Source organism: Electrophorus electricus, chromosome 17, assembly GCF_041902795.1.
Source record: "Electrophorus electricus isolate QZ-2024a chromosome 17, ASM4190279v1, whole genome shotgun sequence".
Taxonomy (NCBI): Eukaryota; Metazoa; Chordata; class Actinopteri; order Gymnotiformes; family Gymnotidae; genus Electrophorus; species Electrophorus electricus.
In genome coordinates, this window is record NC_137513.1 from 17,260,884 (window position 1) to 17,275,151 (window position 14,268).

General features: G+C 50.9%; 1 protein-coding gene across 3 annotated transcripts in view; it reads right to left on the reverse strand.

The window, feature by feature from the left end:
• Positions 1-458: 458 nt before the first annotated feature.
• The window catches only part of kirrel3l (kirre like nephrin family adhesion molecule 3, like), a 39,421-nt gene continuing 25,611 nt past the window's right edge, over positions 459-14,268 (reverse strand). The window contains exons 4-16 of one of the 3 annotated variants that reach the window (XM_081699606.1): positions 13,898-14,055; positions 12,217-12,367; positions 11,713-11,818; positions 11,228-11,376; positions 10,516-10,643; positions 8,937-9,063; positions 8,553-8,653; positions 6,889-7,087; positions 5,403-5,510; positions 5,078-5,187; positions 4,632-4,721; positions 4,308-4,369; positions 2,494-2,624 (exon numbers count right to left, since the gene is read on the reverse strand). In XM_081699606.1, the coding sequence (XP_081555732.1) occupies positions 4,331-4,369; positions 4,632-4,721; positions 5,078-5,187; positions 5,403-5,510; positions 6,889-7,087; positions 8,553-8,653; positions 8,937-9,063; positions 10,516-10,643; positions 11,228-11,376; positions 11,713-11,818; positions 12,217-12,367; positions 13,898-14,055 (1,466 nt within the window). In that variant the 3' untranslated portion in view covers positions 2,494-2,624; positions 4,308-4,330. Of the gene's footprint in view, positions 2,625-4,307; positions 4,370-4,631; positions 4,722-5,077; positions 5,188-5,402; positions 5,511-6,888; positions 7,088-8,552; positions 8,654-8,936; positions 9,064-10,515; positions 10,644-11,227; positions 11,377-11,712; positions 11,819-12,216; positions 12,368-13,897; positions 14,056-14,268 lie in introns of all 3 variants that reach the window. The other 2 variants (XM_035534234.2, XM_081699605.1) reach the window with 2 other exon arrangements.

The following is a 14,268-nucleotide window of genomic DNA, read 5'->3' on the forward strand; positions in this document are numbered from 1 at the left end:
CGTGCCACCATTAGATCATTTTAACGCCTCGGACTGCTCTGTTCTCGAGCCGTTTTGGCTCCGTTAATGCCGTCCAGATGAATGAAATATGAATGTGACCCAAATGAAACGCTGACTGCGGCTCTGTGTCCACCCCACTCTTCACAGCGGAGCCCTGCGCGAGAATGAGAAACGACAGCGCGGGGGGGGGTGTAATGCCACCCAGCCCCCCGGCACCGCGCGCGCAGAGACATGGCGTGCCAGTTTTGCTTGATTCTCAGACAGCGGGAGGCTAGGGAACCTCATCCGTCTTTATTAAAAAGCGCGCCCACCGCCGCGGGAATCGAAGAATCTACAAAGGCAGCGATGCTAATTTATGTACTCGTCAAACTCCATTTCGCCATTATTGTTTGCCCTTCTCCCACGTGACTCCTCGCAAGGCGCGCCCGTGCGTGCTAAATCAAGCCGGTCGAAGCTGCTTTTATTTGAAATGATTTTATTTAAATATAAATATGTGTACAAAGTTACAAGCAACAATAGCTCATTTTAGCAAAGAAAACCTTAATACATAATATTTTAAAAAAAAAATTAAAAATGGACAATTGTGGCTTGAAGGAAGAGAACTCTCCCACATAAATGATGAACTCAGGCCTAAGGGTAAAAAGATTGTGGACGAAATAAAATCACTTCGGATATATATTTATATACATTTATAATATAAATGTACTTTACAGTAGAGCAGCTTACAAGCTGTACATTAAGGCTTATATAAAGTATAAAAATAAGGACAAGCAATGTTGTGTTTGTCGACACAGTTCACTTTGTGAAATTTCATTTTTTCCCCCTCCCAACAGAGCCAAGCCACCCTGGCCCTGAGGAAAATGGCAGTACAGGAACCCAGTCTTCTGGGTTGCCATGACCCAATTGTGTTTGGTGCAGTAAAGCAAAATGTGACATAAGGAATGAACATGGAAAGAAACGTTTGGCACGTTCACATAGAGACACGTAATCTGCATGCAACAGACATGAAGGAGAGGAGTTTCTCCTGTCGTTTATCCAGAGCACTGTGTTTTGATTTTTCTCTTTTTTTTCTGTAAACATTTTTCAAGATACTTGATTGTGTTATCGGATGACCAGACAAGTCTGCTCGGCCAGTGATTCACAGGTGCACGGGGACGGCTGGTAAAGTATCACTGTGTATCCTGAAGCTCCTTCAGCCCACCACCACCCACTTCACTCGGTGGAGGCACATTCGAACAGGTGCTTCTGGACAGCACTGCCCCCACCCCCAAAGACCATTCGCAGGCTCGGCTTTTTGGGGGGCACAGTTTCAAAACGACGCCACTTTCGTCTCTGGCCTGCGTGTTGGTTTTTGGCTGGTCATTCTCTGCTCCCCTCAACAGACAGAAAGGCACTTAAAGTGCCTCATTCACAGCTTTCAGAGATTTGCATTTGGCCAAGTTCTTTTTTTCTTCCAAAGCACCCTCTCACGAGAACAGACAAACAACCCGAAGAGCGGATGAAGGCTTGGGAAAAAGACCCAGGGCTCCCACTAGCTTTCTTCTGCTGTCATGCTCAAATTCTTTTGTCGTTGGGCATTCCTCATGTCATGGACAAACAAATGTGCTTCAGCATGCCATCAAATAGGACATTTTTTTTTGTGTACTTTTTGCATTTTTTAAATTGTTAAGATTTTTTTTGAGGATTGTTGTCCAGCATAGAGTCCTACATTTCTCATTTACAAAGGTTAGTTCATGTAAGCGGTTCACAAAGATCACAATTGCCCCCACCCCAACGAGCTCCAGAAGGGGCACTGCGCCTATCAACTTGTGGAAATGCAACAAGTCGAATGAAATAAAAGGGTGTCAATCATTCACCAGAAGGTTAGGTTGTAGACAAGGCTAAACACAATTAAATTAGGTTGTATAGTCAGGAGACAACCATTAAATGTGAGCAGAGAAAAGACTCCTTCAAATCCCATATTCATCTAAGAAATGGCAACCCCAAGGACGGCACCGACATCCGTTGTCTGATTCCCGACCCAGCTGACTTGTGTCCCTAAATCGTGTTCTAGAGGGATTTCCAAACTGAGTCTTTTTTTTTTCTCCTGGTGAACATCCCATAGTTGGCTCCGGTGGCATAGTTCACACATGAGTCTGCATACGCTGCTGGGCGGGGCGCCCGTAATCAGACTGCTGGGAGGAGGCGTAGGAGAAGCGGGAGGAGCCGGACGCCTTGCCGGCCTGGTCCGAGGGCTCGTACGGCTCCGCCTTCTCAAAGGAGGCTGGCTTGACGTAGCTAGTGAAGGCGCGGCCGTAGGGGGCGGGCAGGTAGGCGGAGCCTGAGTAGAGCGTCTCCTGCGTATACAGGGCGGGGGTGCTCTGCTGCTGTGGAGGCGGAGGCAGGGGCGTCTGCTGCTGCTGCTGTTCGTAGGCGGTGCGTGGCCCTGCTGTGGTGGCGTAGCGGTTGGAGAAGTCATAGAGGCGCGACTGGTTGGAGCTCTGGCCGTACAGCGGGCTGGGCGAGGGTAGCTGGGAAGGTGTGTAGACGGGCCGAGAGTTGGGCGTGTATTCGGAGAAGCCGCCGCGGGTGGAGATGTGGCGGTCCTCGTGACCCCGCACATTGTAGTAGCCGTTAGTGGGGTCCTGGATGGAAGAAAGACAGGATGTATAGATATTACATACTCGACATCACTCTGCATTCTGTTGAGAAGATGAAAACACACGGCTCATACTCTATGTATGTACTAAGTATGTGGACACCAGACCATCACCCCTATATGACCTTGTTGGAAATCCCTTTCCAAAACCGCAGGCATTCATATGGATTTGAGTCGTGGAAAAGCTGTCATCTTTGAACAGCTCCATGTTTAAAAGATAACACCAACGGCTTTTTAGCCACGCCTCCCTTCTTTGCACTCTTTTCGGATTCCTAGTTAACTGCCGCGGGTTGTCGTGACGCAATCTTGCGCGAGCCGGTTATGGAAAGACATTAGCATTATGGCTAGCAGCTAAGTAATGCTGAGGTTGACAGCAACTGTACCAGAACTGGGCTCTATTCATCCATATATGTATGAGCCAGAGTCTAGGAGACTTGACATACTCATTGTTTTAGTCACAAAATTACCTTTCAGTTTAGCCAAATCCTAAAAATGGCTGACATGGTCAATGTAAACTAGCTAGGTAGGTTACATAAAGTAGCTACAGTGACTTAGATCGGCTAGTTGTGACTATAATATTGTCCCTGGTTCTGTGGACAAGTTAGCTGCACTTTGTGGCACCTTTGATGCAGTTAGATAAAAGGGCCACGAGAAAACGATGTACCAAGCTAATTTTGCCAAAGTGAGTTTTGTTACTTTCTCCCAAGACCAAAGAAACCCAAGATTCTGGCATGCAAAACTGTTGCCGTTTTCTAGCTACGTATATGGGCAGGCTCGCCAAGTTTAAGCTGTGTCACTTTAACTTGTCGATGTCACGGCATGTGGCTGTAAGCAATCCAAAGTCTTCATTTTAGAGATTTACTGGCAAAGAGACATTTTTAATAGTTTCATTGGTGTTGCCCTTTAAAGTCACTGTGCTCGTCATTATGACCTGTTCTAATGTTTGCTAAGGAGACTGCATGGAGAAGTGTTTGATTTTATATACCTGTTGGCAATGGATAATGGCCGAAACACCAGTATTCTGTATTTAGGAGGGGTGTCCATATACTTTTGGCTATATGGTGTATAATCAACAGTGACTATGGTAGGTACAGGACTTATGGGGGGTGGAGTTTGCAAAAAATTAGGCCTCATGCAAAGACATATTTGTCAGCTCACGCGACTGCCGTGCTAGATTCAGTAATACGTCATTTGCACAGAATTTCACAGCTGTTTGCACAAGGGTGCATGGTCATGACAATTTTGAATTTGCATACATGGTAGCTGAACAGTTCCTTGCAAGTCTCAGATCCCTGCCCGTTTGGAAAAAGATAAAGCATGGCAGTGCATGACAAAACAATTGAGACAATAGGTGTAATGATAATGAACGCAGCACTGTAGTGTTACAATGGAGGATGCTTCCCTGGACACTGAGTGTCAATATCAACATCATAAAGTGTTAAATAGCATAAAATATCTTATTGGAGACTAACTGGACACTGTATGTAAAGTCATTGTGGGGTATGGCTGCACAGAACCTCATGGCACATCACACCTTAGCACTGATCATGGGAGAATCAGTCATATACTGTTAAGAATAATTGCAACATATTTAGCATACATCAAGTTTAATTTCTACAATCTGTATCTCTTAAAGGGCATGAAACAGATGCAAGCTGTTAATGCATACATTTCTTTTACTTTGGAACAGCTCTACATGGCTTGTATGACAGGTCTGGACCACTTTTTTGTCTGTAGCAAAGAGAAAATCCTGAATATGAGAAAACTGGTGAATACGAGAAGCACAAGCAATTTAAGAATTAATTTGTTCATAGCAGTAGTTGTTGCATGCAGCCCAGTAGCCATTAAAATCCTCTTCTCACCCAATCTAGATGTATACCAGGCAGTCCCATTAAACGTGATTTCGCCGACTCCATCTGGGCCCCGAAAGTGGCTCATCAGCCAACTATTTTTCTAACAAAAACATTCATGCATCATTCATGTCAGGCGTTACCTTGATGTCTGATCTCTCGTCGTCCTCCTCCTCGAGCAGATCGCTGTGCTCCGTGCGTGACGTCCCGGGAGACTCACTGCTGTTGGGAGCCTAAAGGGGGTGGGGTGGGTAATCGGGCACGGCTGGGTTACTCACTGTCGCGACTTCCACACGTCCCTCCCCGGTGCTTCTCAACACGGCCCAGCTGGGCTCTGAACGAACCGGGATGATGTGGTTTGCAGTGGGTGGCCCGGCATGGATGTTTAATAGGAGGCCCAAACGCTGACTGTTGTCTTAGATTAACGCTTCCACAGCATGGACAAAAAACCTCATGTTCTGTGGTTTTTATGGACATGTCACTGCATTTTCAATGCATTCATTAATCTATGCATCTCTGTTTTCACTGTGTAGCTGTTTTGGTCCAGTTTGCTTTATCGTGCTAGCAATGAGTTTCAAAAGAGTCTTACCATGGGCTCCTTCACATCCTCTTCATCGTCGTTTCCACGGGAGGTGTTGTGGTCACTGTGCACGATCTGTACGCGGATGTCGCTCTTGGACAGGCGGCTGCCCTTTTTACCTGCCGTGCAGAGCAGAGGGGACAGGGGTCGGAGGTGAACAAGGGAAATGGCTTTGCAAAGCGTTCTGGAAAGGTGCAAAGGTCAAATCTGCAACAGAAAAGTGACATGGCTTTACAATGAGCTATCCTGTTAGTTGGACGGTCTAATTCTGACCGCGCCGTAAGCGTGCACGTGAAAGTGAGGCCGTTGCCGACCCCTGACCTTCGAACCTCACCTTTTGCCATGTGCCGGCAGCCGATAGACACTAGGGTGATGATGCAGACGATGAAGACGCAGCCCCCGCCAACTGATGCGCCGACGATGATGAGTATGGGGAGGGCCTCTGGAACATAGTGAGAATCGCGATGTTTACCCGTCAATCACAAAGAAAGGTATGCAGGGAAATATCCCACAGTTCCCTGCCTGATCCAGTGCTTCGGGCAAACCACGCTGTGTGAGGGACTGAAGGCTACGTTTCATAGAACTGCAAAGTCGGTTTTAAAGCCATTACTTCGCGCTTCCACGTCTTAATTGTTAATCACGCCCGGCCGGATTGCTTGGTGGTCTCTAATGCCAATCACCGTCTCGTAAAATAGAGAGAGCTAAGAGTGATTTCCATTTCATTATAGGTTGGGAGAAGGGGGCCACAGGGCGCATTCTCTGGAGCTGCGGAAAGCAGCCTCGCTCACTATGTCCGACCGCACTGTGCCGTTCTGGGAGCCTGGTGATTGTCTCTAATGGTCACAGGAATGGTTGTGAGCGGGTACGAGCGCGCACCGCCCCTGTCAAAGCTGCTCTAATTAGATATCACAAGATGGCAGTCTTGACGGCCCCCGTGGAAACCGTGCCGTCCCACCAGTTGCCCGGTGAGGACCCAGTTTCTGGCTCCTCCCTCTTATGGAAGCAAGTGCGGGCTCTCCAACCTGCCTTCGAGAACCTCCAGGCTCCCGCCACCGAGCGGAGTGCGGGGGACACCCCTCACCCTGTAAAACTAATTGATTCGGGCTCAAAATCTATATCCGTGTTATGGGGCAGATGTATTCATTAAGTACACCATCTCCTGATTAAATGATATTGATTCGCTGGTGCATAATTAAGATAAGCACAGTGCTGGAGAGCCTTTTTTTTGGGGGGGGGCTGTCTCTTTCCAGCTTCCTGCACTGAGCTGACTCCAGAGAAGCCACCTGTCACGATTCATTTAATGTAAATGGCAGCAGAAAAGTGCTTTCATGTGGCCCGATGTAATAAATGAAACCCTTACATCAGGGGTGTCCGATCTTATCCCCAAAGCGCCGGCGTGACTTCAGGGTTTCCTCCCAGCCAAGGAGCCCTGGCTGCATTGCACTTATTTAATCAGGTAATCTCAGTCTTCAAACAATTGATTAGCCGTAGCACGCGTGCACCTGCTTGGGTGGAATGACAACCCGCAGCTGTGCCAGGGCTTTGTGGGTAAAATTGGACTTCCCTGGCGTATTTTCCCAAACTGCTCCATACAACCATCTCATCTTGAGCCCCAGAAGCTACATGCCCGTGCGTAATTGTATTTTCTTCTTCCTTAGCTGAGTGGCCCTTCCCCGGCCTGAGAGAGTGAAATACTGATCACAGAGGAAGGGCCTTAAGAGGAAGGGTCTTAAATCTGTCTTTCAGTCTCGCCGAGTCAGTAAGTCAGTCAGTCAGTTGTCAGTGAAACTCCCTGGGGCTGGTTGCTGAGGACCCCTCACCTTGCTCTTTGAGGGTGACCAACGCGGTGCCTGATCCAAAGCGGTTCCAGGCCGTGCAGTTGTAACGCAGCTGGAAGTCCTGCGGCAGCGTCTCGGACAGGATGAGGGAGGACAGCACCCCGCGGTCACTGTTCACTGTCTGCACGGAGAAGCGTCCGGAGGAGCCGGACGCCAGGATCATGTCCCCGAACGTCCACACCTGGGGCGGGGGAGAGGGCGGAGTTCCCGGCTCTGTTTGAAAACAGGCGGTTTCCAGGCAACGAGTGGGCGTGGTCTCGAACAACGAAACACTAAACGAGGTGGCGTACTTTGTGCAGTTCCATACAAAGGAGCACTGTGTGGTTGTAGCACAACATCAAATCCATTTTAATTAAAGGTTGATTCATGTGGGGATATTTGCTCTAGACTAACCACCCCAATATAAATGATCATGCACGCACGCACACGCACGCACGCGCGCGCACAGACACACACACACAGAGCATTCAGTGTCTGAAGTGATGCTTTTTCTTCCGCTCTTGTGGATGAATGAACTCTTAACACCAGCATGGCGAGTTGCTATGGAACGGGGGCTGGGAGGAGAGCGTTGCAGACAGGGACAGGGGTGGGCAGCTGCTGTTTTTCAGCAGGTCAGTGGAGAATCACAAAACCGCTCAGAGGTGTCTGTGCTAGGTGGTCTGGTGAGAGGGGTGGAGAGGTGAAGCGTGTGTTGTGTCTCCGTCCGGATGAGGGGTGGGGGTGGCGGGGCGCACTGTCTCCCAGCGCTGGCCCCGGACTGATGGGATAACAGCCCTACATCCAGACAAAAACACTCATCTCTCTCTCTCTCTCTCTCTCTCTCTTTTACATCCTCTTTCTCTTGTTGTGAGTCTCTGCGTCTCCTTCGCCTGTCCTCTTTTTCATCCTCCGTTTCTTCTCCCTGTCTCTCTCCCCTCTTTATCCTTGTCTTACCTTTCACTCTTTCTCTCTCTTCCCAACCTTAGACCCTTATTATCTGGCAAGAGGCTAGCCCACGTTGAAGAGGTGATGGGGGTTATGGAAGCTGAGTGCTAATTGCCAGGCGGCAGGCTGGGGTCTGGTGTGTGCGCCTGTGTGGGCGGAGAGTCCGGAGGGGCCCGGGGGCCTAGCCCCCTGCTTATGGAGCCTGACCCCAACACATCTGACCTCTGCAGACTGTAGGGGTGTGAGGGGTGGAGTAACTGGCTCATCTAGCAGCCTCTAATAGGGTGCTGTCTGTGTGTGTGTGTGTGTGTGTGTGTGTGTGTGTGTGTGTATGTGTGTGTGTGTGTGTGCGCGCGTGCCTCACACAAACAGGCAAAAGGCAGTAATGGAGAAACACAGAAGAAGAGAGAAGAGGATGACTTAAGATCTTGGCAGGGGGGATGAAGCAGGTTGGGTGTGGAACAGGGACACACACACACACACACACACACACACATTTTCTTGCCCTCACACACTCTCTCACACACACACACAGGCATAGAAAAATTCAGAAAAAAGAGACTGCTTGGGGAAAAGGCTCGTCAAGAATGAGGCTGCACTGAGTGTAAGATACCTAACAAAGACACCCAACAAACAAACACACACACAAACACACACACACACACACACACACACACACACACAGGCAGAAGAGAACTGTCTTATGGTGGAAGCACACTTACGATTTTGTCAGGGGGAGGGCTGCTTCCCACCAGACACTCCAGCTTGCCCTTGGAATGCTTGACAGCCTGCTGTGTGGCTTCAGCCGTGATGATGGGTGGACCTGCGGTGTGTGTGAGAGAGAGAGAGAGAAGAGAGTGAGAGAGAGGTGCAGGCAGAAACGTATGTGTGCGTGTGTGTGTGTGTGTGTGTGTGTGTGTGTGTGGCGGAGATGCAGGAAACAGAGGTGCGAAGAGGTTTAATGAGTGAGGGTAGCAGTTGCGCCACAGGAGAGTATCGCGCGCCCCAGAATAGCGCGAGCAGTCACTTTTTCTAACACATACACTCATTTGCACACCATTAATGACATTAATGAGAGGGCGAAAAAGTCGGCGAGAGCTGCTCACCGTTGACGGTGAGGACGACGTCTCTTTCGGCGACGCCGATCCGGGGCACGATGGCTTTGCAGGTGTAGGTTCCGGCGTCTTCCTGGGTGACGGCCTTGAGTTGCAGCGTGTTGCTGTTGCTCAGCACCTGCGGTTCAGGGAGGGCTGTCGTCAGTGCCAGCACGGCAGCGCGCGAGCCCCTCTGCAAGCTCGGATTCACGCGCGCGTCAAAAAGATTCTGCGTCCAACGGGAGCCGCACGCCGGGTAATGCTCTTTGCGGGCTTCAAAAAGGCCCGCAGCATTCATACCTGGCTGAATGCTGGGTCTGGGCAAAATTATACTGTATAGTAACCCTATCAAATAAACTTGTTGATGGCTTTGCGGAAAAAAAAAAAAAAAAAAAAAAAAAAAGGATGAATCAGAGGGTTGGGCTAGAGTGTGAAGAGGAATGCTTGACTGTTGGACATCGTTGTTATTCTACTCGACTGAAAATGTCCCCACAACTGGGATGCGTACGTGGAGCGACTGTGGAATATAGTTACAATTCTGTTAATATAAAACCACTTCTTCTGGACAGGCGTTGAACGGCTTTATCGCTACGTCGATATTTCCATCGGGAATCGGGGGGAACCCAGTAGCGCGGTTTTATTTCAGACAGTGCTGCAGCCCCGCGAGAAAGTCATTACCATTAACACCAGTCATCCGTTTCATAGCCGCCTCCTCACGCTGGAGCGAGTCCACTGCCACCAATACCGAGGGGAGACCTTCGACTTCAGCTGTAATTTCGCCCGCAGCCATCTTAATTACAGTCTAAGGCGCGCTACGCCTCGTCCTCCGCGCTGACACACTTCTAATTAAACTTACCGCGACGGCGCTGCGGAGTTCCGGGAGCGGCCGGGCGCGAGAGCGAGCGCCGCGCCTCCTCGCCGCGCGTTCTCGCCCGTTAGCGCCACCCCCACCCCCACGCCAAAACTCCGAATAATCCGTTTAGCACTGGCCTCGATTTGTCGTTCGTTTGTCGAATTAGCCAAATAATCCCACATCTCGTGACGACGGACTGAGCGCGCCGCCGGGGGGATTTAGCCGGCGACGCTCTCGCGCAGGGCAAGCGGACAGGGCGACAATAACCAGTTGCTTTAGCACACCGCGCCGGCTGTTAGACCCGGGTGTCTTTCTTTCCCGCTCCGCTTCCTCTATCCCCCTTCCCACACCACCCCCTCATTCCTTGTTTGCTTTTGCAGGCACTTTGCGGAACGTGATCGGGCAGCCTGCCATGGTGGCCACGAGGGAGTGGATGTCTGTGGCAGGCCAGCGTGAGCCCCCTCTGCAGGACCACCTCGCTTCTGTGCGCAAACAGAACCCGAGATGGCAGCAACTCGCTCCACGTCTGCCCCTAAGACGAAACCCGAGCTCTCGGCACCGGTCAAGCCCGGTGTTATGCTCTTTAACGTCACATCCCGGATCGATATAGATCGTCCCTACAATCTGAGATGGGTTGTGGGCCGGAGCATCGAAGAGCATTGCACCCATATCAGGAGACAGGGAGAGAGAGAGAGAGATTGATTGATTGATTGATTGATGAGGAGGTGGGCAGCATACCACACTGGAGCCATGCTTGGTCCAGGCCAGGGTGAGGGGAGGGTTTCCAGTCCACGAGCACGTGAAGGCACCATCCATGCCTGTGTCCACCGTGAGCGGTTTGGGCTCGGACAGCAACCTCGGGCCGACTGGTGTGGGGCAGAGAGAGGGGAGATAGGCAGGCTTAAGATACACCTCACATGCTCGCGCACGCACATAAACACAGAGCGTTTCATTCGCCATTCAACACAAAAGCCGGGCTTTTGACGCCAGCTGTGCACCCGTGTGTTTTTGAGAACGCGCGTGCATCACTGAACCCAAAGTCTATTATGTCATGCTTGGCTGCTGCCTTAAAAAGTGAGCACTCTGTCAACGTCTCTGAAATACACCTTTCAAATCAAGACCAGTGTAGAGGAAAATTAGACACAGTCTCAAGTCTTCACAGCCATTTAAGCTTTGAGATAAGGGTCGCATGTTGCTTGTCACGTTTAAGTGATATTTTATACAGCAGTATAAAAGTGTTCATGAATTGCTGTACACATGCAAAGAATGTATTTAATCTGTTTATGCCGCGTGCCTCAACGCTCCTCATGATGTCTGAAGGACAGTGCTCGGGAGCAGCAAGACGCAGATCCGAACCCTCGTGCTTTGAGAACGGATTTTTATCGGCGTGCCGACAGAGCTGGCCCGCACCGCGCGAGCGAAGGCACGTTAAAGTCCGTGTGGGACTTACACTGCACGTCCACCAGAGTGCTGACGTTGGTGCTGCCCACAGAGTTGGACACCTCGCAGGAGACGGGGTCTGTAAAGTAGGAGTGGTCCACCGTCACCTCCAGAGTGTTTCCTTTGGCTTCGGAGATGGGAACGCCACCTTTGGACCACCTTTTAGGAAAAGGACAGCCGAAGCCTGAATTAAATACTCAGTTTAAACAATATTATTTTGGAACATTGTACTTCTATATTTATTACGTGATTAATTATATTTAATATTCATACACTGTCCCCTTCAGATAATACAGCCTTAACTACATAACATGATTAATGAGCGACATGCTTAGGTTTTTTTGGTTTTTTTTCCTGTTACACGACTGCGCTATGCAGAATCAGCCCAGAGCGTGGCATATTGCCGGTAATCCTAATCCTATCCAGGATTTTATCTCCATCTCGCTCTGATGCCGTGGTAATCTGGGATTACAGGATGGCAGCCTGGCCTTTTACCTGTAGCCTGTGATCTCAGGGTTGGCTGTGGCGGAGCAGATGAACAGCACTTTCGCCCCCTCCAGCACCGTCTGCGGCTGGACCGAGAGGGTCACGGAGGGTGGGTCTGGAACACAGCGGCTCAGGCGTCATGCGCGGCCGAGCACAGCACAAACGTCGCCTTCTCCCCTTTCTAACCTGCCCGATCCAAACCCAAGGACTCGCGAAAACCTTGATAATTAGCTCGTGTCGGATCTGACGTAGCCAACCAGACAAAGGCCAGTTATGCCGGTCTGCAGCGTTACAGATGGAACTGTATCCTTGGTCTTAAATGCAGCTCGGAGACAGATCTGAAAAGCATTATTTGGAGCTTCAGAGGCCTAAAAGGAGCGTTTGTTGGGACCAGAATGCATTGATGTAGCTCATCTTCTGTTCTCAACCTACGCGCTTGCGGTGATAGTGGCCAGTAATTATAACTTTGCCCTTGGATAGCATGTTTGCCGGAGAAGGTGGGCGGGCACTCACGCTGGACGTTGATGGTGACGGAGGTCTGGCGACCGGCGGGCGCGGCGGGATTTAGGACCCTGCAGGTGTAGGTGCGCCCGGAGTCCCTGTCTTCAGGCTCCATGGGCAACAAGCTGACTGCTGTCTCCCTCTTCCCGTCCTCCATCAGCATCTGCGGAAATAGACCGGGCCGCTATGCAATCACTCCAACACACAACCAATCAATACGACACACCACTAATCAGCACAACACACACCACCCTTTGCATTCAATCACCTATTCATCTGTTACTCGGTTATTCAAACGCCAACTTCCAGAAAACACTATAATGTCTAATCACTTTATTTTATTTTTAGTGTACGCATTAAAATTTTATGAACTGCCACACAAGCCTTGCTCTTAGCAATGCTGTCTTCTGAAAAGTGTTCCATCACGTCCCTTGATGTGATGCGCCGCATCGACCCCCCCACCCCACCCCCAACCCCCAACCCCCACCCACCCCCACCCCATGGCTAAAACGCGACGGATTAATCAACTCGCCCACTCATCTTTCATGGTGGCCTTTCCTTATTGATGACTCATCCCCTCCATGTGCCTCCCGCTCGTCCGTGGCAGTTTTTATAAATGAAGCGCATGCACAGCCCCGTGCGCTGCCCTGGCCGAGCCGCCGCTCGCCCCGGGGTGAGCGGAGAGTGAGCAGGGGCATTATGGGAGGGAACGGCAGGGGCCGATCGATGCTCGGGGCCGCTCCCTGGCCGTCTCGCATGTGACTCGGCTGCGGGTTTTTTATGCCGGACCGAGTAGCGTTGCTCCATGTCAACACCCTTTCTCATGCCTCATGTTTCTCTCTTTTGTCTTCCTTATCTGTCTTTGTCTTTCCCTTTCTTTCTCTCTCTCTCTCTCTCTCTCCTGCCTTTGTGTGTGTGCGTGGCTGCCAGCTCCTGCCTTTTGTTAAACGTGGAGTTTAGCGCAGTTTAGCACGGTCAGAGAGCATGACAAACGTGACACTTTCACGACTGCTGCCGGGTTCACGCTCCGCCGCGCGCCCCATTGTGTTTCACTATTGTTGTGGATGATTTCTCCTCTCTCTCTCTCTCTCTCTCTCTCTCTCTCTCTCTCTCTCTCTCTCTCTCTCTCTCTCCTTCCCCTCCCTCATGCTCTCGCTCTCCCGATTGCTCTCTCTCTCTGCCTCTGCTCGCTGCAGAAACTCCACTGTATCAAATGCTTGTGCCTGTCTGCACCTCGACATGCTCCATTTATGCAGGAGTGCCGGGGAGAGCGAGAGAAAGAGAGGGAGAGATACCGAAAGAGGGGGAGAGAGGAAGGAGAGAGAGAGAGATACCGATAGAGGGAGAGGTAAAGATGGGGGGGGGGGGATGAGAAAGTGAGAGGAGGAATATGGGAAGAGGCGCGGGGTGTTGTGATAGTGCCAGGAGAGCGAGTGCAATGGAAGGAGAGACAGAGAAGCTAAAAGAGTAACACCTCAGTGACAGAAATGCATGAGATGTGCAGAGGAGAGAGAGCGAGAGAGAGAGCGCAAGAGAGACAGAGACAGAGGGAGAGTTTCCAGTGTTACAACTTTTTTTGGGTGCAGTGCAGTGGTGGAGATGAAAACAGCTGAAAGCCGCAGGCCGAAAGCGCCGAGCCGTGACCACTCCGCGTGTCAGCCCCTTCAGATCCGCAGGCTGTCAATGGGCTCACCTTCGAGTAGATGGCGGTGTGCATGACCTCGCCATCCCGGTACCAGGTGATCTCCGCGGCAGGCTTGGCCCCCGAAGCCCGACAGGTGAGGTTGTGGGGGGCGTGAGCCTTCAGACGCACCACGGGGCCCCCCTCCACGACCGGGTCCGAAGGCGGCACTGCAAGGACAGAAATCCTACGTGAGTCTAAACGCGAAGGGGCGATGGGTTGAGTTTTGACCCCTCTGTGGGAGCTGCCTCTCCATGTACGATCTGTTTCACACAAGACCCTTAACGGCAGCTGTAGCTCATGCTCAGGTGCAGGTCTGCTCTTGGGAAGGGTCCTGCCCCCTGGTGGCTGGTGTCCAGGCAGCCTGTCCACCCAGATGGAGC